Here is a 24,935-nt window from a genome sequence, read left to right as displayed (position 1 = left end):
TAACACATCACCCAAGTGACACCTTGACAGTGTCCTAGCTATTATATCTGATGTGTGAGATTGTGTCACTTTACGGTCTGGATTTTAAAACTCCATTTTTATCAATATTACTGCACATCCCTTATATTTTTTTCAAGCCTTTATGTTTTTCAAATAAATAATCCGCATACCTCTGAGAGGTATGCATTTGGTTTCAATGTCTTTAGTCAAAATTCTTGTAAATTGATCATGTGAAGCATCTGGCAGGGACTCATGACCTTTTGTTTACCAGAGTTAGGGTTTAAGCCTTCTGGGGACAATCTAAGATTGAGAAAAAAGAAGACTTACAGAAGGAATGCTTGTTTAGACTTAAAAGCTTCCCGATTAAAAAATCTGAAATGTGTGTTTACTCTTTGAAAAACTACTTCCCTTGAAAAGTTCTGTTTCTCAACTCAGGAAGTTGTCTAAGGGAAGGGCAAAAAAACTCCCAAAGTGTGAAAGCCTCAGAAAATTCCCATCAGCATCAATCTACAACTTAAAAGTACATCCCAGGGTATAAAATGTTTTATTAATCATGGTTTATTTAGGAGTTAGGCTTGCTTCATCTTTCAATGACAGCACTTTGTCTTGTTAATGAACTATAAACACTTACCTGACATGGCCCAAAGGTTTCTCAAAGTTACTCATAAAATCATACAAAAACACAGAAAACACACAATAAGTGATGTTAATGAGCTTGGTGATCGAGGATAAAACAATCAGAAAAGCCTATGCTTTTTGTTATTGTCATTGTTTAAGGAAATGTATTTTAGCTATTACTTAAATTTATGTGGGGGAAATACATGAAATAAAACAAATATGGGAAAATGAGTATGACTTTTCAAGAGGTCCCCAAATTAAATGCTGACTATAGTAGGAATTATTCATTATCATATATGCAGATTACAATTCCTCTCTGAGATTTTGAGAATTATTTTTTCAATATTTTTTCTTATCTGTTCTAACTAGAAATCAAACCGTTCTAAAGGGATTCACATCTTACACTGTATAAAAACCTACTTCTGGAACTCTCCTTCTATTTCTACTTGTATAATATGTGTGCATTATGTATAAGTTGTTTAGAAAAACTATTTAAATGCGTGACATTTGGTTGGAAGGATAAACTAAGTATCAGTTGAGATACTAATGCAAATACAATTTTCCAAATTCAGGGTAAATGAGTCTCTGCCTCTAAAGACTACTGACAGTAATAAATAGGTAATTTTTAAATTACACTTACAATCATGACTGTGCTTCAGTGCCTCCTGTTTGTTCATAAAGCCCAGGCAGGCTTTTATACCCGGAAGTTCCTTAATGAGTCTTAGTTCCAAAATGTTTACTATAAATATGGATAGTACCTTAAAATCACACTATTTTTTGCTTCTGGATTGTGCATCTTGCTGAAGCAAAATAAATTTGGCCATTTTCTGAGGTCTAGCTCTGTTCTCATGAGTGAAAAGCATGGAAAGAAAATAATCAGGTCAAAAGTCTAAATCATTTTCAGTTTTTAAAATATATGCAAAAGAAAAAAAACTGTCTTCTTAAAAACAAAGATGGTTCATTTTATCTCCCATACAGTAACTATGTAGTAGAAATATGAGCTGAAACCCATAGAAGCTGGATTCATTTCGCCTCACAAAGAGCTGCTCTACTGTCTGTCTGCAAAGAAATCTCCTTAGTAAATAGCTCCAAGGTTGAGCTAAAGAATATTGTATGGATCAAAGAATTCATGTCTTCCTGTGCAAAGTGAACAGGCTGCAAGCTCACTTGTTTGTCTAAAACAATTAGAGCCAGTATGAAAAGAAGGAGCCCAGGACAAATAAGTTACAGCTGATTTTACTCTGCAAAATATTTAAGGGGGGTTCAAATTAATAACCATCCAGGGCCCCCAAACAGCCTAATCTTTGTCAATTGGTGCCAAATTATGCAAGGTGCTGCCAATTCTGGTTGTCTAACAAATCAAGACCAGTGTATGTTACTCCTCGGCTGCAGCCTGATTGATTCTGGTCATTATATGAGCTGACCTCATTTTCACACATGGAGTCAATATGTGAGCCAGATGTTCATTTACCAAGAAGCACAGCAACGACTCATCGACACGCAACCTTATCCTGGACCCCAGAGCCCCACAGACCCATAGCATCCTCACCCATACAAAGCCTTACACAGCCCAAGATCTATAAAACATCCTGCTAATATTACTGTCAGCTCTATGACTTTTACAGTACTATATAAAGTTGACAGATAATACATGCCAGTCCTAATTGGAGATAGACCTTTTCTTTGGGGACTGCAACCATTGAACAAGCAAATAGATTGAGAAGTAACATTTATTACAAGAAATAAATCATTTTCTTACAACGGCTATAGGTCTGGCCTGAGGGTGGAGCTTCCACATGGGCTGTGAATCCTAATGCCCTGCTTACGTCTTTAAAACTACACTGTCATTCCACTAGGCTGTGTGGGAGAGAAGTTATATATCTAACATTACACAAGTGGGGGGGCTTATGACAATATTTGTCACCTTTATTCCCTGAAAGAAGCACGAACAACTTGCTTTCTTGAAATGTAAAACAAGACATGTCATTGTCCCTTCAGTTATGTCCACCTGAGCGTACTTATTTAGTTGAAAGAAAATATGGCTGTAAGGCCACATCATGAGGAAATACTGCCCAGTTCAAAATAAGAAGTAAACCTGATTTTCTGAAGGCAATATGCAAATGTTTTTAATTTGATGGTGAAACAGGAAGCACCACATATCATAAATAAGATGGATCCTACACAGATAGCACCGACCCGCTTTTATGTGAAAAAGAAAATAAGACCCTTTTGAGATTTAACATGGCAGAATTCTTAAAATGGCCAAGCTTAGAGAATGGTCAAGCCATTCAGTTTAGAGCTAACTGACATGAACACTCTCTATGCCTCAGATAAATGCTTAGTCTGACCCTTTGTAATACACACTTCCTATAGGGCAGCTTTGAAAACACGTGTGCTCCTAATGTGGTAAGCTCCTGGTTTTTGCCCATTTGTTTTCCTCAGCCATCTCTGCCTCAGTGAATTCTTCTAATTTCATTTAGACCCGATCAGTATGCTTAAGGACAATCCAGAGGATGTCTGTTTTCCATCAGGTAATGGCCATTAAATCCGGGAGCATTTCCTTCTACATCGTGTTGAACAGCAGAAAAACAGAAGCTGGAAGGTTTGCCTCAGAGCTTCGCTGTACTTTCTGAATTCAGAGTTTTCTAGAACTCCTTTTCATGACAATGAGTTCCGACACTCTACATACCTTGATATACATCTCTGGAGAGTATGTGTGACGGTTATATATCTTTCAGTATATTCTGGAAAGGCTAGACACTGGCCATTTTAGAACACTAAAAGTTCTGAAATGTAAATTTTTACCTATGAAAATGTAGGCGTCCCTTTTGTTTGTACTCAAGTAATGTATTAGCTAATCAAATATTCTCTCTCATGCCTTAAAATCCTTCTTAGTGATTCTTTGAACATGTTAATGTACAAATAACTAGCAATAAATATTACAGAGTCCTTTCACTCATATATTAAAACATCTTAAAAATTAATGGTGAATAAACTTACAGGATGTTTTCCCTAAACCCAAACATCTTCTTTTCCCATCTCTTTATACAGACACAGACTTTCTTAATAGATCCCGTGTGATCCCAGGAGAAGGCTTATGTTTAGCAAGTGATGATATCATTTATTTATTTATTCCCATTTCTGGACTAGCTGCTAGGTGTTAGGCATGACACGGGGGGCAGAGAACACAGAGATTTTAACGCACATTGTCAGGGACTTTCTTGCACATGAGGGAGAGAACATGGTGGCCACTGCAGGTTCCAGCAATGTATGTGACATGGGGGAGGCAAACATAGACGCGCAAGCCAAATGCTAAGCTTAAACAACTCAGTTCAGGTTTTGTTAATATTGCTAATTTTCTGCCTCATACAACTTGGTGAACAGTTTCTCCAAAACTAATGAAATTTCTTAAACATTTTAAAGAGAGACTGATAAATCAACCCAAATAGAATCCCCACTAGAAAAGTTCGAAAGAAGTCGATCCATAACAAAGTTGAGTCATAAACGTTGAGGAAGGAACCTGGCTATGTCTTAACAAGATGGGCTCAAACAGGAAATTCCTCATATCATCGCTGATTTAGTTTAGTCTTTCAGGGAGGCTTAGGGATTCTCTCTGTGAAACACTTTTCCCTTCTGAAAGCAAGGCTGGATGCTCTCTTATAAGCCAAACAAGTAAAAACTGCAGTTTCTTAGCCTGTTCCATGAGATGTTTTCCCCTTTCAGTCTTCAATCATTTCACTCAAAACAAAAAAACAAAACAAAAAAACAAAACAAACAAAAATAACCCATATCCATATCGCCTAGCTTCAAAGTAGACTGGGAAGACACCACCAACATTCATTCAACTCTCTCTGCCTTTCTTCTTGTCATGATCTCATAAATCTCGGTTCCAGCCTGTCTCCTCATATCTAAATCAATAGTGAACCAACCGAACCACCATTTCGCTTGCCTTCTTGGAAAAAGGAGCCATCATTTTATAGGGTTTGGGGAAGCAAAGGAAAGAACTGAGGTCAAATCTTCACAAGGAGAGTCTAAATGAAGTTGGTCCATGACAAATATGTTTCAGAAAATAGTAAAGAAGTCATTTTCAAGTTCCCAGTTGTCTGTGAAGAATCTGAGACATATATGCATGAATTGGCCTGCCATGGTCTTACTCTTTATAATGCAATGCATTTTCAGTGGTCAGCAAAGAATTTTTGTTCAGAGATCTGAAAACTGCAGTTGCAGGCACTGATTTGATTGACTGCACATGCCAGAGCTCAGGTCACCCCACTATAATTCAGGCATTATTTAAAAACTACTATTTTTGCTCTTCTTTAAGTTATACATTACAAACTACCTACTAATGCAATTTCTTTTTCTGAGTCATTGTCTCTCTTAAGACTGCACCCCCCAAAACTGTTAAACTTCTCACAAAACACTGTTCTGCAACTGTCAATTTCTTACTGAGAGAGATTTTCATTAAGAATGAAAGGGTTTTGCATTTGAGTCATAAATCAGCATTGACCTTGTCTCTTCCCAATGCATTTTACATCTTGACAATAAGACCCTCGCTTTTCAGCTCAACATGTCAATTTGGAATTCAACACAGATGTCACGTTGCTTTATTTATCAATATTAGATAATTCCCCTTGCCATGCTGAAGCATTTTAAAAATAGTTATCTATCCTTTATCTCCATTTTGAATGTCAAGGTTATCAGAATTAGTTCCAGACACAGATGTTAGAAAGCCTCCTTCAATTGAGGAAGTAGCCATTTTCAGGAAGTAGTTAAGCAATATCCCATCACTAATTCATGCACCTGTCTCACAGAATAGTTACTAATGTTTTTAAGTTGTTTTATGTATTATTCCCTCTATTGTTTTTCTTCATCAAGTTATTTTCCCTCACTTTGGTGGCACTTTTATCAGAGAAAATACATGTCAATAGTTTAAAAGGGCTATCTTCAGCCAAATCTGGACTTACTGTCTCTCTGTGGGAAGAAAGAGAAGAGACAGATTCCAGGAAAAACAAGGACTTTGTCTCCTTTCATGTGAATTATGTTTAAAATAAAATTCAGCAGATGTCTACAAATTTTCTACATTACTCAAATGTTCTGTGAGATTTGGGTTAAAATTAATATATGCTGCTTCTCAGAAATTTATTTCTCAGGAGACGAACTAAGAAAATGGAATGTATAAACATTATTGCCCCTCTTTTCACCTTTTCTTTTTTCTCTCTTTTTTGTCTGTTGGTTTTGACTCGCGTGGATGTGGCACCTGTCCACCCTGGATGTCTACCTCAGTCTCTCTGTCCCTACATTTCACATTCACTGTTTCCAAACTTTAAAGATTGACTACCTCTCATGCTCTCATCTTGAATAACACACTGGCTCTGGCTTGGAGCAAGTGTCACAAAAAGTTTATCAATTTTTAAAGTGTTACTTTTGATTCCTGTGACCCAAAATCCCCGCACAGAGATGAGAAGTGACAAAAGTCTATTGGGACCTGACAGACATGTGATATAAACTGGGTTTCCCCAAAGGATAGCTGACCTTTGAGTTCACATGATGAAAGTGATAGAGTAAGAACTTCTAAAGGAAATCTTTTAGGCTTCCAAAGATGTCTCACTATGATCAATTCAATGACAAGAAATCTGCTTTCCAGAGTAAATTTGAAACTAGACGTTCAGCTAAATGTGAAAGTTAATTCAAAAGAGATGAACTTAACAGACTGCTGAAACATAAGCTATATTTGATAGAGCCCAAATAACAAATTTAAAAGCCTTATCTCTCTTACAAAACATGGCCACAAACCTTAGTATGTTCAAGCAATTTAACCCAATAATGCTAAACACAATTCTGTCCCATAATCACATGAAGTCATGGCTGACTTCCAAAATAATGAAAAGTCACCTTCATTCTCAAGTACTGGCAACATTTGTGGCTCACAGTCAGAGTGTGTGAGAATTTCCATTTAAAATATTCTATTTTCAGATTTTTCTTTTCAGTTATAAAAATTCCCTCCAAACTAAAACTTGGCAAACAAGAACTCAGCATGAGGACATTTTTAAAACCTAAATTTAAAAACACTATGCTCATGAATTTTTGAAGTAATAAGAGAACCAAAAAGGAGAAAATTTTTTGAGGTTTTAGTCCCCTTTTTTGTATAAAAGGAAAAAAAAACAACCTGTATTTCTCAAAAGGTATGAAAATCTGAAAATCAGAAATTTCTATTTATGGCCTTGTTTCTTTATGAATGATCTAAATTAACATAATATAAAATGAATCCTATCATGAAGGGGAAAACAGTATCAGTTCACAAAAGCCCATGTTGAGAAGTAATTCAGGCTGCCCTCTGTCATAGACATGAACACTTTGAAAAATTATGTATTACATCTTTCTGAGATAAAAAGCTAAGTTTATAAACAGAAAAGTTCAATGAAGCACTCTAGTATTTTGTTTTATTTTGGTCAGAGAGTATTACATTATCTTCTTCCAACAAAATTTCCCATATATTTCATTTGTTTGGTAATACCTATCATAGCATTGATTTCACTCAAAACTTAGCTCCCTTAGATATGTCTTAATGTCTAATAAGATTGGATTTTTTATTGCAATTAGCACCCCCATCTTCATAGGAATTTTACCCACTTACCCCCAGAGATATGAAACTATTTTTTGCAAATGTTTGTTAAGTGACATGGGACACACGCACGCACACACACACACACACACACACACACACACTCACTCACTCACTCATACACTCAAGAAAAAATTAGGCACCCTTTTGTTGTAAGATCCCTACAATCTCGTGATGTATATATAAACACATCAAATATAAACACTGGCTCATATTGTCTTGTACTCATTACAAAGCTAGTTTGTAAAAGCATATATTCATGTGACCTATTCTATCTCCCATAAATTTGGAAATACTTGAAATATAAACCGGTGCTCAGCAAGTATCTGAATAGAAGCTGAATTCAACTTTTACAAAACAGCTATGTCTTAGATGGACCCCCTTGTTTTACACTTAGTTGTTAAACATGAATTACTATTATCAACCAAGTCCCAAATTATAGCCATGTCCCTAAAGATCTTCACAGATCTCATATTCACAAGGACTTCTAATTTGGGACACATATTTATTTTAGGGGAAGTTTCCTTTTTTAAAACAGATCTATATTGCTATATTTTTCTCTGGGAATGTGAAGCAGCCAAAACTATAGCATCGTTTGAAAAGCAAATCTGTTAATATATGCAAAAGAAAAGCACCATTATATGGTAATTGTACATTCTGTATACATTTATACGTTTTCAGCATCTTATTATTTTCCATAAAGTTTATGCCCTCTCCTCCTCTTTGCATACATGGGGTACATAAGTCTGCCCATTGTAAGCATAGTGTTCCTTGCATTTGGCAGTGACTAGTTCTGGTTTAGAACCTTTTTAGTCCAGCATTCTCCCATGTGTGACTCTAGGACTGATACGAGAAACCCTCTTCTCTTCTCAAAATCTGCCTACCCTTCCTTACTAGAATGTACTTCATGTCTCAGATACTTTATAATCTGAGTTTGAAATCACAATGTGTCCACAGTTCTGTATCTATATTTTCCAGTAAGGCTTTTATAATGGCTCAAGCGCATGCTATTGTAAATCTGTGCCTACACCACACCAGGGTCAGCTTGTCCTCAGCAACTACCCGCTGACCTGGATGGCTAAGTCTTGCTATAGTTCTCCAAGACGATGGGTATCACAAAAATGCCCAAGTAAATCCTTAGAGATTTCACATTTGAGTTTAAATCTTAATTAGCTGTCAACTCCCACTAATCTCCTAGTTAGTCTAGACACAGGCAGGGATGGAGAGCTGTGAGGAATTGGACTGAGTAGGCATATCAACCTAAAGAACTTCAAAAGAAAAGACATAAGGTTGCCTGGGAGATGGCTCAAGTAGTACAGTGCCGCATAAGCAAAGACTCTGCATTTATTCCCTCATCACACACATAAAAACATCTGGATGATAGGAAGGATCTGTCACCTCAGCCCTGGAGAGGTGGAGACAGGGATGTATCTGATTTCTGGTTAGTCACCTTGACAAGCTCAGTCAGATTCAGGTTCAGCGAGAGGGCATTTCTTAAATAAGTTGGGCAGTTATAGAAGACATTTGTGTGCATATACATGCACATGCACACAAAACATATACGAACATAGGGGAAAATAAAAAGAGGTGAACTTTACCGATAAAAATCAAGAGTTAAAAATGTTACCTGGGTGGTTGAGATACGCCCAGTGACTGTGCGCATGAGCTACTCTCTTCCAGAGTTTGACCTGAGTTTGGCTCCAAGGACATGCATGGGTGTTTCAGACTTGCCTATAATTTGCTACTCCAGTTTACAGTAACTAGGACACCTTCTAGACTTAGCTAGTATATGAACTTACTCATGCACACATATGCACTCACTCTCACATATATGCATGTGGGCATGCAAAAACACATATGCACAATCACAGACACACACAAAGACAAATCTTGAAAAAAAAAATTGTCTTAAAATCAACTATTAAAACATGAGTGGTAAAAGCCTGACCTTACTGCTTTGAAAATCTGTTAAAAATACAGAAATTAGAATGAGAACACTTATTTTTTCTTATTAAATAATATATTGCATTTTAACATAATTTGCTGTTATTATAACTTTTTTCTAATTTTCTTAAATTCCTTAAAGACCATCTAATCCTTCCTTACATGAAAAGATTCTCAGAAATGATTCATTCTTACCATACATTTGCCATTACTTAGTAGAAGTTAATTTATTGTTGCCGTAAATTACTATAGGACAGGATTGCAAACTTTTACACATTAATAAAAAATAAAAGTCAACCCCCAAACAAATCATCAGCAACAACCAGTAACTAGTTTCATGACTACAAATCCTTCCTGGGATGAACAAGAAAGGGCTGAGGTTCTAATTGCATGCTCAAGTAGATGTCTTCTACTGTCTCATGATCTTTATAGCACTACTTGTCGGTTTCAATGTAGGAAAAATGGAATATGCACAATGGTTGTTTTTCTATGCACTTCCTATATGACAAAAATTATTACCAACTAAGACTAGAAGGGTGCCTCTAGAGATGATCATGTACAGATTTGAGAAAATTAAGACAGTCTACATGGAAGATATGTTAGGAACACAAGAGAGTACAGCGAGTTTCCCATGGCCATGGTAAGAAGGGGAAATTCAAAGTTGGAAGACCAAGACACATACTCACTTTCCAAACTCACCTCATTAAATGTTGCCAGGGCTCCACTGAGGCAAGGGAGATCTGATACTTCTCCAGAACTAAAGTCCTCTTTGGGAGTCAGTATCCAAATATCAGAAACTTAATATAAATGCATTAACAAGCACAGTCAGAGTTAAATTTCCCTTGCAATTTAATGTGGGGACGTTGTAAGAATGTGTGATTACCCAAACTTGCATATTTCTGCCAGGAAGTATATAGTAAATGTAATGCCCTTTGTGTGGATTTAAATGTAATTAATGAGATATAATATTTATAAAAATAGATCAACATATTTTAAGGTAATCAGCATAAATTTGGCTAGAATAAATTTGCCAATATGATGGAATTTCTTAAGTAGGTCAATGTTTTATACTGATAATTTATTTTTTAAAATATTGTGATTATCAGAAGTTATATACTGAATGTTCTATTATTTTGTTTCATAGTTTTGATGAGAAAAAAAAAAACTCTCAAAGGCCATGTTTGGTGAGAAAGGATTGCTCAGTCCACAGAACATCTAAGGACATTTCTGTTCTGTAATTACTATGGACAAAACAGCTAAAATTCAGAGTAACTGCCTCATTGGTGACTGTGATTGACACGTAATGACTTAGTAAAGTACTAACAGGAAATGCACAGGTTACTGCCCCCACTGCCATGATTTAAAGAAAGCACTGAGCACTAGCTTCCACTAGATGGACATTAAAAGTTTGCTATAGGTTTGCATTTATAACTTGTGAATGTAATCTATGTCAAAAGAAAACTCAATTTAGGTTTGCAATCACTGGACAAATTCATTCTGGTTTCTCTAATTTTCTAACAACTTCTCACTTCACCAAATTATATTCTACAGGCCCAAAAGTTGGCAACCATCCTTCAAACACATAAATCATTAAACCTCATCAAAATAAGATAAGAGTGCACAATTAATTCCGGGCATATGCAATAGTTTTGTAAATGCATAGTGACATTTCATAAGGTATTAACACGATTATATGTGGAGCATGGTGAAAATAAAAATAACATCTTTTTATTAGCACTAATAATGTGCTTTCCAGCAATGTACTTTCAAGACACATTTTGAAGAAAATTAGCATAGTAGGAATTTTAAAATATCTTATTAAGCTAACAACGATGAGGTGTACCTATAATAATAGTACTTGAAAAATGGAAACAAGAGAAAGATATGTTCAAAGCTTGTCTAAGCTGCATCAAGAGTTTGAGGATAGCCAGGGCTACATAAAAGCTTTCTAGAAATAAATAATGATTATATAATGAATAAAATTTTGCACAGTTATTAAACTTACTTGAGGCTCAATTTATCAGATGTATAAATCAATCTGAAATATTACTCCTGATTGAGATGCAGTTTTAGATTGTTCTCTCTATTTAACTAACATATTCTACTAGTTGTTTTTGTTTTCTGGAAAAATTAATTCACTAAACATTGACTTTAATGTTATACAAATCAAGACAGGGAAAAGATATTTTAATGAAAAAAAAAAACAAGTTGAAACATTTGAGAAATATTTCAAATAGCCTAGTTGCCACATAATTAATAATAGTTTGGCAAATCTGCTGTGAGAAAATACTAGGAAATGTTATCGAATAGAAATTGTAAAGACTGTGAGATTACATAAAAGCCATAACTTTGGTTTCACTGAACTGTTAAAGTCTGAGATCTAAACACAGAAAAAAAATATATGAACAAAATGTCTCAAGAAAACAAAGTAAGAAAAGGTAAAATTCTGATCAGGACTATTGTCTCAATGGCAGGGTTTTCCAGAGAGGAATGCTCTTGAAAATCTATATGTTCCCCTTGCAAATAAAAAATCAGATAAACTAAACAGCAAACATGGATCTTTCTGAATAAAGGGCTGTTTTGCTTCACAAAAAGAAATTGTGGCACTATCTGGAGACATTAATTTATCTTAACAGAAGCATGAAATAGTATTTCTAAGTATCCAACACAACACCAGATTCACCACAACAAAGGGTTAATGTGAACCAAACTGGCAGTTCTGCTGGTACTCAGAGCTTGGTATAATCTAAGGAACTCATCCTTATATATAAAAAAAGTTTGAACAGGATGCAGATGTTCATCCATTCATTGCTGAATGCCATTCTAACAATCAATATTAACTGTGGAGATGGTAAATTTGCTTACATAATATGATCCTTTTTATTTTTTTTTTGATTCCATAAGAACAGAAGCGGCAAAGCATGTAGTTATTTGTCCTATTTTATTTTGTATGTTTGATAAATGCATATTTTTGTACATGTGTATGTATTTGAGACAGGAACTTAGTGTGCCAGGGTAGTTCTTAAGGTGAGCTGGCCTCCCAAGCTGCCTGGGATTCTCCTGTTTGAGCTTTACAGCTTACAATAGAAGACTGGATTACAGACTCACACTAGTGCACCTAGTTTTATCTGTGTTATGAGGATGTGAAATCAAGTCCTCACAGTTGCTATATAAGTGCTTTCCCCGTGAGTCATCAATGCCATCCTATTTTAGACGGAGGGGTACCAAGATTTATTTTTTTTTTAAATTTATTTTTTTATTAGGTATTTTCCTCAATTACATTTCCAATGCTATCCCAAAAGTCCCCCATACCCACCCCCCCAATCCCCTACCCACCCACTCCCCCTTTTTGGCCCTGGGGTTCCCCTGTACTGGGGCATATAAAGTTTGCAAGTCCAATGGGCCTCTCTTTGCAGTTGTGTACTGAGCCTGATGGTGCATGCCTATATTCCCAGCAAGTGAGAGGTGGAGGCACCAGGATCCTGTGTTCAAGGTTACAAACTTCAGCTACATAGTAACATTAGAGCCTGAGTTATCTGAGGCCCTGTCTCAAAAAAGAAACTGTGTACTGAGAAGCAAGGATATCAGGTTCAAGAGAATTACTTTGCTGGAAGGGGACACATTGTCTTCTGACACAGGGGAAGAATCAGCATTAATTTACATTGCTAAAACTATTATGTGGAAATGATAGGGCAGCATATCAGAATCCAGCATAAAGACTCACTTTCTACCCATCTGGTCTGTCTGACAGTTGAATCAGTGGCCATATAATATGGGTTGGCTAGGTTTATAGGCAGCTGCTTTTCTTTTTTTTTTTTTTTTATTTTATTTACTTATTTTATTGATTTACTTATTTTTTTTTATTTTTAATATTTTTATTACCTATTTTCCTCAATTACATTTCCAATGCTATCCCAAAATTCCCCCATAGCGCCCCCCACTTCCCTACCCACCCATTCCCATTCTTTTGGCCCTGGCATTCCCCTATATTGGGGCATATAAAGTTTGCAAGTCCAATGGGCCTCTCTTTCCATTGATGGCCGACTAGGCCATCTTTCGATACATATGCAGCTAGAGACAAGAGCTCCGGGGTTCTGGTTAGTACATCATGTTGTTCCAACAATAGGGTTGCAGATCCCTTTAGCTCCTTGGGTACTTCCTCTAGCTTCTCCATTGGGAGCCCTGTGATACATCCAATAGCTGACTGTGAACATCCACTCCTGTGGGGTACCAAGATTTATATGTGAGCAAGGTTATTTGAGGCAAAGAATGAAACATAGTCTTAATCCCCTTTTACTATATTGTCCTTCATAGTTAGAGTAGAAGTATCATATAAAATGTCTGAAAAATTAAAAGAAATCAATATAAAACGATCAAAGCGTAAAGAAAATCACATGTCACTTTCTTTTCCAAAAGGGGAAAATGGCCTAAGCCAATCATTTATACACTACTTGATGCATGCATTGATATGGAAGAAGGAAATCTGAATTAAAAAATATATGATTTTACCCAAATTTGGAATGATCACCTTAAAATTTTATTACTGTAGTAAATTCCTGCCTTGATATTTCCAATGAATAGTTTGTAAACACAGAAGCTCTATCTTCCTGTTTACTGAAGTGCTCATTTAAAAACGTTTTTATTATTTATTGATCTTTATTGTTATCGGTACTTTGCATAAAGGTATGTGTGTGTACTGTGTGCATGCTAAGGGCTCAGGATTCAGGAGAGGAGTGGAACCCCATGGAGTTTGTGACAATCCAACTAAGGTTCTCTGCAAGGGTAACCAGTGTTCATAAGGACTGAGCCAGCTCTCAGACACTCCAGTCTGTGCTCATTGAAGTATCTCCATTTATGTAAATAATATTCACTGTTCTTTTATACAAGTCATGAGAAAGCTTTAGTTTTACATGCTCTGCAACAGTTTTGCACACATACACACTTTCCTGGAAGTCTTAAAGAAGGGCCTCCTTTTACTCCCATTTGTAGAAAAGAAGCTCGAGATAACCGCTCGAGATAACCAGTCAGAAAAATTCTGTCTCCTATGAATTTTTTATACAAAGCTTTATTAAAAAAGAGCAAGAGAGCATGAAGTAAAGGGGTGTCATCAGGGTTCTGAAGAGCTAATTAGGGAGACAGTGCTAAAACAATACAAATAGGTGTGAAAAGATGCTTCTGGCTTCCATATGCAGAGGAGAAAAGGCCAGACAAATGACATAAAGGAATGTGGTAATGCGATAAAGATTACATCTTTCTGCAAGAAAGAAAACAATGTTAAAACTCAGTAGTATCCCTGAGTCAATTAAGGGTGATTTCCAGACTCGTTGGGACAAAACAAGGATTCAAAGAAGTGATGATATTTTATGAGCTTCAAATGTTTGTCACCTTGACTCTAGACTGTTTGGCCTCTTAGTTGAAGATCCTGGAACTTCCTGCCTAGTGTAAATTGTTCCATAGCTCTACTTGTTCCAACTTTGGTCACTACCTATTTATTATAATAAATTATACTTGTTAAATAAGTATTATTATAATAAATTACACTGGATAAATAAGTTGTTAAAGAAGAGATGTTCTTTTGTACGCTTCAAATGTGTGTCCCTTTAATTACAGAGGCTGTTTGGCCTCCTGGTTGAAGATCTGGAACTTTCCACTCCTGTCTAGTGAGATCATTCCCATAACTCTGCTTCCAGCAAATTTGATCACTACCTATTTATTAGAATAAGTTATCTTTGTTAAGCAAAGATAACTTATAAAACAAGACTCAGAAGGTTAGTTTAAAGAGATATTCTGGTACAGAAAATAATGCCCGAAGGGCTCCTGTGTATCTTGCATTAACATAGTAAACCAAGGGTAGAAATAGAATTAGGAAAGAGGAAAACTATTATGATAAGCATTGTTGTAGAAGATTCCCATAGTTCCCCCTTATAGAAATCTCTTAAGAGCAGAGATAGGAGAAGATTTGAAATGCACAGATACAAAAGTTATCTTGTGGAGGCTGTACCCAGATCTGGTAGGTCATATATGAAAAAAACATGATAGAAGCATTACTAAAAACAGTGACAATCTTTGTCACATGCCAAGAGCCATTTTGAAGCCAGACAAAGTCAGCCCATACAATAGATAAAGCATAAAATAGAAACAAGTATAAACTTGCTCTCCTATGATAAGGTAATCAAGAAGAATAAATATAGCAAGATGAGAGAAAAGGATTATGAAATGAACAAAAACAAATGAAAATAGTGAATTATTTTCTTTATTTCTATACTAGAAATTGTATTGACCCAGTTGTGTAATTCTGTAATTTCTGTTGATATTTTTCTTCCTTAAAAATACTAATTTGTAGCCGGGCATGGTGGCACACGCCTTTAATCCCAGCACTCGGGAGGCAGAGGCAGGCGGATTTCTGAGTTCGAGGCCAGCCTGGTCTACAAAGTGAGTTCCAGGACAGCCAGGGCTATACAGAGAAACCCTGTCTCGAAAAACAAAAAAAAAAAAAAAAAAAAAAATACTAATTTGTATCCTACTAGTGTGTACAATTATGATGTATTTTTCTCAAAGGTAGACTCCCCCAAATTTAGATCTATTGGGTTCACAAAACATTAATCCATCTCTGAAATGCTAATTTAAATGGAAAAAATTATTGGGCGGCAGTGGGCATATGTATTATAACTGGAGAAAGACAATATGGCATAGAGGTGATGATCTGAAATGCAAATAGTTATGAGATTGGAAACACATGGTGATATGTTCACTGTATGTATTAGCAAGCTACAAACTCAACATTACTTAAACTCATTTTTACATAGCCTTAACAGGTACACATTTTAAAAATTCCTTATACATAGAAAAATATGTAGAGTTATTAATCATGGCTATAACTGACCTTATATAAACTGTTAAAGATATCTATCATACTTGTTATTATGCATAGTGTACCAGTGTATATTACTAAACATCAGAAAATATTTCACACATGCATTTAGCACATGTCGAAAGAAATCCTAAGATCAAAATTTGATTAAAATTTCTTTAATGTATAATTTAATGTTAATTTTAAAAAATACTTCTTTCCTTACTACTTTGTTGTTCATTTTTCTTGTTCTTGTTTTTAACTATAATAGATTTTTTTCAGAGGCAGTAAACTTGACAGTAGAAAAGCCAATAAAACCAAATGTGTCAGAGAAATAAATGAATATTCAGTCATAAAGGCACATATTGTGCAAAGCTAAGTAAAAACACATCCTTCAAATGAATATAACCTCTTAACAATGTTCTAGGGAGGATTCATTTTGTAAGTGCTCATTATAGTTATCCTATGAACTTAAATTTTTAATTAACTTTGAAATCCACAATGGAAATTTGAAATATGTTACATTTAGAAATCATATTCTAGTTAAGGGGACTGAAATAACCCAAAATCTAATGAGAAAAACATGGGAATCCCTTTTAACATAATTTCTTCAGTGACATGATGTGCATTTCAATACATGGTCATTAGTCAAGAACAATAAATAGGTAAATAAATAAACAACTAGTCTGAATTGCAATTTAATATGAGATTATTTTGCTCATACCAAGGCATTAAATACAGAATAACTGTGAAGTCAATAAAAATTATTTGACCATAAAATTTAGAAAGCATGTTTTCTTATAACTTTAAATCTGAAATATTTCTCCACTGTCATGTAGACAGCATTCATAAAAAATACATATAATTAAAACCTAAATGGGGAGTGGGTGGGTAGGTGAGTCGGGGGGGGGGGAGGGTATGGGGGACTTCTGGGATAGCAATTTAAATGTAAATGAGGAAAATACCTAATTAAACAAAAACCTAAATGAAATAAATGGGATATTAGTTATATTTTATTTGCCTTAAAAATAGTGATAACCTAAAGTTTACGTTTTCATTGTTACTGTATACAGGACTAATTTTTTTCTCAAATTTCAAAGCCTTAGGAAAATAGGCTCCTCGCATTTTACCCTGAAATGTCTTTACTATATTGCTTACTCTTTATTAATAATCTAAGTAATATTAATATATTTTCCAAAAATGTTGAGTTCAAGGTAAATCAATTATACTTTAAAAGAATCAATTATTGTACTTTTCAAAATTCTAAACATTTATAAACAAAAAATAAGGATTATAGTTTTCCAAATAATATGTTGTAAAATTCATAACTATATTTTGACAGTAATTCATGGGATTTTAAGTTCCTTATTCATTTTGTTTAGGACAGTTAATTAAACAAGGTAGGAAACACATCCCTGATTGTAGATATTGATTCATATCCATACATTCATAGTATCAATGTAATCATTACTGTTGTATTAAATCATCAACAGAACTGGTGGAAATATTTTGAAAGAGCTGCATTCATGTATGTACTGACTTTGGCTGACAGTGTTAATTATATGGGTGGGCGGGTGTTACCCTGTCAGCTTTTCCAAGACAATTATTCATTGGTATAAAATTCAAAAATCACACACACACACACACACACACACACACACACACACACACACACACACCAAAAAAGATCAACTAAGAGCTAAGAACAACAAAAATACTAAAAAGGAGCATATAGCCTGGGTGCTATCCAAGGTCATAGACCTTTCAGCCTTCTTCCTGAAACTAACTTTAGATTCTTGGTGAAGACAAGGACCATGCACAAGAATAAACCACATGAAAGTGTGCAGACATTAATAGTGATTTTATTCACTCATTTGGTCAAAGATATGCAACTTATACCTCCTTCTTTATTTCGGGCATGTTTTTGGACACATGCTCTTTAGATTTACACTAGGATCTCCAAAACTACAAAAAAAAAAAAAACAAAAACAATCATAATTCCACAAGTTAAATTTCATACCTGGACAAATTTGGAATAAACATATTAAAATTTATAACATAAAATTATAAACAGAAAATCATATTGTAAAACTAACTGCTATTAAAGTTTTTTAAATTGTCAATGGATTTTTTTATTAATGCTGTTATGGAAAAGTTGCCAAACTTGGTTATGATGCAGAATAAAGATTGTATTTTGTTTTGTTCCATTTTATTTTGTTTTAGATAGAGTGGGGCTTATTTAACTGTGTAACAAAAGAATTATTTAATGATCTCAGGAAGTGTGTTTGTATATGCTTTAAAATTAAAGTTACTCACTTTGTTATGGTAAAAAAAAAAAAATATTTTTTTTGATCCAAAAGAAATACACCCCCAGTGTAGAGAGATGGATCAACAGTTAACAACACTCCCTAAAATTCTAGACGTCCCAAGTTCAATTCCCAGCATCGATGTCAGGTTTGTCATAATTGCCTGTCGCTCCAGCTCTGAAGAGTCCAATATTATCTTTAGGCATCTATGTGTATATATTTACATCCAAACAAATACACGTTATACACACAGATATACATAAAAAATATATTTTTAAAAGGAATTCAATTTAAATCTTAAATGTCCATTGCAATAATAAACAGGGCTCTTTGAATCAAACCTGCAAGCCTTGGTCCTGTTCCTATCACTTTGCATAAGACAGTCTTGCTCTCTACTTGACTCCTTATTAATGAGCTAAGTAATTTTAAAATGTGCCTTTATATTTGTCCAAGTTTGTCCATCCTTTGCCTAGTTTGCATAAATGTGAAAATACTGGTTCATTTATTTTTTGTTCACTGCAAACTAAACAGTTAGCACATTAGAAAGCAGGAAGTGTGCCTTAAGTTGTAATTCAGTGACTGTGAAGTGAGTTGAGTGATGTTCATCCTGGAGAGGCCACAAACAAGTCACTACTATGTGTCCTGTAGGCTCCAAAGCTTCTGCGTGTGGCAGGTTTGCAACCTCCTAGGATAAAGCTGTGCTAGCATGGCTCCACTCTCTTAAACATTTCAACCTAATACACATGTTTGCTTGTATTCCCTTTCCTGAAACTAAAAGCAAAGCAAAAATATATGCAATTATAATTAAAAAAAAAAAAAAGAAATCCATCCTTTGGAATTACTCTTTTTATTGTTGTTTTGAATATCTCACTGTAAATCCCCAAGACCATCAGTCCAATCATCTGTGAGAAATATAGATGAAAGTTGCTTTTCTTTGATCACTGGAGGAAATCCTAAGCAACAGGGCCTAAGCAAACACATTTACCTTCTGAGCTCCTGTGTGTCTCTTCCTCATCTGACCCTGTTGGTGCCACGTGGTGACCTACCTGCTTGCTTCTGCTCTGGTGTACACTGAGCAAATAAGCTGTCTCCCCAGGAGACAGATGAGGTGAAGGGCGTGATTGGCTCTGAGGCTCTCTTCTACTTCTCTATTGTTTCTTGGGGGAGACACAACAGAAACTGAATTCTGTTGATCTCTTGTATTGATTTGCTTGTGCAAGAACAAATTCAACATGCATGAAAAAAATAAGGAAAGAAAAGAAAATGTTCAAATCTGAACCTGTGAGTGTCTGTGTTTGTTCTTAAAACATGCCCAAATCTGAAAAATGGAAGAGACTTTCTCAAAATATGTTTTCATCAAATTTAGAAAGGACTTCATGTTTTACTATGAGTTCATAGTGATTTTATGTGGACAGTGCATTACAAAATTGTATGGTAACATTTGAAATTCACCTTGATATGATTTGTTATATGAATAATCAATCATATTAGTTCTAAGGATCTCAAAATTTAAGTTGAAAATTTATATGTACAGCAATTCTTTTACAATAAAAAATATAAAATTATCTAGATAAGATTGTACACCTGGGCTCATATAACTAAGGCATATCTTTGTATTATTATACCTGCTTTGGTAATATTGGTTTGAAAACACTATAACTATATACCTAAATTTATTACTGTTATGTACAATCCTAAGAAGTATTTTCTTTTGTTTTAAAAGATTTTACTTTGTGGCCCCATTAAATAATAGATATGATCTTATATATTACAAATAATTTGGTTAGCGAGTAGGATTTAAAAAATAATAAATTCGATGCTCATCCTATTGCTTCTACAGCAAATTTCATCTATAGTTTGTCAAGTTACACAACATTTAAATGTTAATAGACAGTCACTACATAGCTGCTGAAATTCTAGGTTAAATAGGGCATTAACAAATGGCCACCAAGCTATCAAATGTATGATATGCCTGTTTTTGAAGTCACCATGATGTAAATATTAAATCAAGCATATCATATAAGTAAGATAGTGAGTGGATATCGGGTACTGAGTGCTGTTTTTGCATGTGTGATACATGAATTATGGATAATAGAGAGGCTAAATAGCTAGCTTGGACCTTTTCTAATATGATTAAAATTTTGTTGTATGTGATAAAGTTGCAGGGATGTTCACTGTTTAAACACGTTATGCAATGTGTGCTGTTGAACAAGGGGAATTTTTAGCAAGGAAAAGCTTTTAAAATGCTTCATAGTGTAAAAAAAAAAAAAAGGAAAAAGCTCAAAGCTAAGTGTGTATGAGCTACGTAAAGGCTGAGAATATTACCTATTATTCAACTTGTTTTTATTAGGAGTAAATATCAAGCTAAAAATTGTTCTGTAGTAGATTTTGTCAAGTGGGTAGACTCCATCACAAAATAGTAGGATTGGGAAAATGGGGCTAGTTGCTGGGCTTTGGAACAGTGTTCTTCCCTAACAGAGACAAGATCCCACTTTGGAGCTTTTGATCCCCAGTATTGAGAGGGAAAGGGGAGAAGAGGGGGAGACAGGAACAAAAGAGGAGGCATAGAAAAGGAGTAAGGAAGAGTGAGAGAGGAGAGAAGGGAGGAGAGGGGATAAATCTGCACACTTTGTAAATCATGAAGACAAAATTATATACACTTTTTAAAGATCATTGTTAATATCTAAAACTGCTCCTATAGCAAAACTCGATCAATGTCTATTTTTATTTGTCTTTATTTCTATGCAATAAATCAGATAAAAAAGAATTTGAATTATTAGAACAAGTGTCTGTGCTTTGAATCTCTTTTGTATGTCTTCCATCTTGGAAGCTCTCTAGCTCCTTATACTTCTGTGTTGATTTAAAACTTGAAGCTGTTCTTTTGATTATGAAGTAGCCAAATATGTCCAGTCATGTTGATTCCATTGCAATCATTAAAATCTCCTATGATAGCCCTTTTTATTTTCCTGTTCCAAGACTACATGCTCTGTTAAGGGCAAAGCCAAGGTTGTACTGAGAACATCCAACCATCTAGCCCCTAACACACTGCTATCCTCTAGCTTTCCTTTTCACAGAAACAGATGAGAAGCACAAGAAACAGTGAAAGGCAGAACGTTTAAAGAGTTTAAGGTGCTTTGATAAAAAAATCACGAAGGAGGCATCAAGGATGCCAATGTTTGACTTACCCTCCTGTTTGGTGTTCCGGAGATTGTCACAGCCTAGAAAGATGCACCATGGTAAGATTTGGGACATGTGACAGCTATGCTTTTCTTCACTAGTGTGCTTATTATGAAAGCACACATGTGAAAGTTATTTTCTGTAAAATCTATTCTCTTAACACTGATAATGCAAACTCCTTGGCGAGGTGTCTCTACCTCTATACAAATGAGATAGGAAAACCAATGAAGGACCTCTTAAGATCCATTATGGGTGATTAAATGACTCTCTGAAGTTCACAACCATAATGTGTGATAAATCAAGATAAATGGACATGGTCATACCAATATTTACGAAGATAGACATGTCTCCAGTTAAGTTTTGGTGGTATAGAAAGTAGTTTCATTTCGGGTCCAACAATTATTAACCTAGTATTTTCGGTTAAAATTGTAATGAATTGTTGGTTCAGTGGAAGGTGTAGGCTATTGCCAAATCCAATATATATGTGTATGTATCTCTGTGTGTGTGTGTACATCTTCCATTCCATTTCTAAAATAATTTTAAGAATGGAATATAAAAACAGAACAATGCATCTATAAAGACAGTTGATAAACCACATTTTAAAGAAACAAAAGCATCAGAAATCAAAGCCAATTATTGGTTAAGCTTTTCAAGAAGCTATCTACACTTGAATAAATTTCAAAATTTCTTAATCATTTCTATGATTCATTTGTTAAAAATAATAAAACAATAAAAAACAGATAAAAATATATCCTAAATGCTCACATAGATGTTAAAGATGTGCAATCAGAGAGCAGACTTGTTCAATGGGTCATCTTATTATCAGTTTTAAAAAATAGTTGTACCATGTCAATATTTACACAAATTTCTTTTAAATCAAATATTTATTTTGATTGCCTTTTCTTCACTGTTCTAACATTAGAGGCATAAAGATGTCATGCCATTTGTATTACTTTCAAGACACCTATTCAATAAAACTTATAAACAATAGAAACTTATAAAGTAATACAAAATGCTGAAATTATGTTACATAAAATACAATAGTGCACAAATGCATTGAAATTATCACACAGATGGTGTCTTAGTCTAGGTCTACAAAATGCTACATGACTAAGATAAATGATCAAAGTTGCTCATTAAACTCTTTGAGTGGCTATATATTCATTTCAGAATATACATTCTTTTCTCTTTTTAAAAAGATTACTGTAGCTGGTTAAATAAGGAGCCATAAGTTCTATCAGTTCTACTGTTCATAGATTATTATAATCAGTATATAAAGATTAAAAGGATTAATGCTTCTATTGAAACACCTGGTACATATTTATCTAAGCAACAAATCATTTACAGACACCAAAATTTGAGTATGATGGGTGTTTTCATGTACCCTGGATTTTTTTTGTTAAAATGGATAATATTTCTCACTACTATGTTGTAAACCTTCTTATAAAGAAATTCTATGAGAAGACATATTATTGACTCAGCAGTGCCCCACACTTTTAATTTGAAAATAATTTTAAGGAGCTTCCCAAAAGAAGGAACTGTGCACATCATTATAATGCCAGGACGAAAAGAAGGTATATTCTACCACACAGTTACATTCATAAGCACTGACTATTATCAGCCACTGGTAAATGACATTCTGTGTTAAAAAGTGGTGGTGATAGTGGAGGAGGAGCAGAGAAGAACAATGAATGCATCCATTGTGGCTTAGTCGTCCTAATGATGCACACATCTTGATCTCATTAAAAGGTGGTACTTAAAACAAACAAAACCCAAAACAAAACAAAAGCGACAGCTTTTTATTTTCAGAAAAGTTATTTTTTAATGGATATGTGTGTATACACATGAGCACATGCTCGTTTGTATGTTTGCAGAGGTGTCTTTGGAGGTTAGAAGAGATCACTGCGTTCCCTGGGTTTGGGCTTAAGTGCAATTATGAGTTAGCCTATACGGATGCCTGGAATCACACTCGGATCCTCTGCAAAAGCAGCGACTCATAACCCTGAGCCATCTCTCCAGCTAGAAATATTGCTTTTATTTGCCAAACCTTAGAAATGAGGGAGAGAGCTTAGAATTGAAATTTCAGTTAAAGATTTATATAACATTTTTATTGAGGTCTGGTGTTACACTTGACACAGTATACTGGGATGGGCAGGGGATAAAGATGGGAACTTGGTGAGTTCTCTCCTTAACCATGTGGCACTGAGAAACCAAAGGCAGGTGATCTATCTTGTCAGAAGCACCCTTGCCTCAGCCCAAAAACATTTCTGTATGGAAAAAAAAAAAAAAAGATGTAAGAGCAACAATTGCTCCTTTCCACTATCTTCATGATAAAACACTCATTTTAGAGATTTAAACAATCGCACATATTGATTTTTATATTGTATCATTTTAAATTTCTTGTTTTAACTGAAAATGTCCATGAATTGCCATTAATTATATATGTAAGTATATAAATGAGAGGTGTTAGGACTTGATCATTATTGTCATGAACCCTGTCACATTTTATAAATACAGTAGCAGCTGTAATATCTTTCAAGTATTTTAAAATCAGTATTTGCTATATGTTCTACATATTGGTTTTTAGCCCACTAATTTTGTTATTGGGTAACTTTAACTGAGTTCACATATTATCTTAGTTCAACTTTATAAAGAGATGTTAATTTCTATATTTTTTTAAAAACTTTAGAAAAACAATCTTTTTACTGAACATTGGGATGGTACTCAGTTGTTCTGTTGTTGTTGTTGTGATTCTTCATAAAACAGACCTATGACTTTGGGATCCATGTAACACACTATGACCTCCATTTGGTAGATATCTGCAGAGTTGCTGCCTTGGTGAGACTTAGAAATCATGTTTGAATAATTGTTCTGTTAAGATCTAACTAAAAAAGAAGTTGTATGACTTCTTTTGAAGAGGAAATTTCAGGTGTGAAAAGAGATAAAGGAGAGAAATCCTGGATGAAACCAGAACTTTGAGGACAAAGGAAAGGAGAAAAATCACAAAATTAAAAGAACAATTTTTAATGTTTGTAACTACAGTCTAAGACAGATTCCAGGCAATAAATCAATAGATGGTATAAGTGCATAACTTCTTAAAGTCAATTAAAGAATTCACATACACATTTACCTGACACTAGTAAAACTAACTTCATCATCATATATGTGAAGAGTGTACTTAAAACAATAATATTGATACGACAGAAATATAGCAACAAAGATAATTACCTAGAACCTCTTTCTACAACCTAGTAGTCACTAACCAGCTATGACTATTAAAATTATGTTTACAGAAATTAGATACATTTCACCACAGTTTGTGTCTCAATGGGAAACTTAACACAAGACAACAAATTTGTATAGCAAAATTTCCCATATCATAGAAATTTCTAACACAGAGTAAAATAGAGGTGTCTTA

At 34.6% G+C, this 24,935-nt stretch overlaps 1 protein-coding gene across 7 annotated transcripts in view; it reads right to left on the bottom strand.

Moving 5' to 3' along the window:
• The window catches only part of Trps1 (transcriptional repressor GATA binding 1), a 233,451-nt gene that overhangs the window by 86,778 nt on the left and 121,738 nt on the right, over positions 1-24,935 (bottom strand). For 6 of the 7 annotated variants that reach the window (XM_029469683.2, XM_029469682.2, XM_029469681.2 and 3 more), the window contains one exon: positions 21,526-21,558. The exons of the other annotated variant lie outside the window; for it this stretch is intronic. In XM_029469683.2, the coding sequence (XP_029325543.1) occupies positions 21,526-21,558 (33 nt within the window). The remainder of the gene's footprint in view (positions 1-21,525; positions 21,559-24,935) is intronic. 7 annotated transcript variants of the gene reach the window in all.

The sequence above is a fragment of the Mus caroli genome, unplaced genomic scaffold, assembly GCF_978045245.1.
Source record: "Mus caroli unplaced genomic scaffold, Mus_caroli_1 scaffold_16, whole genome shotgun sequence".
In the NCBI taxonomy this organism is placed as follows: domain Eukaryota; kingdom Metazoa; phylum Chordata; class Mammalia; order Rodentia; family Muridae; genus Mus; species Mus caroli.
Note: the sequence above shows the minus strand (reverse complement) of the source record. Positions and strands in the feature narration are given on the sequence as shown.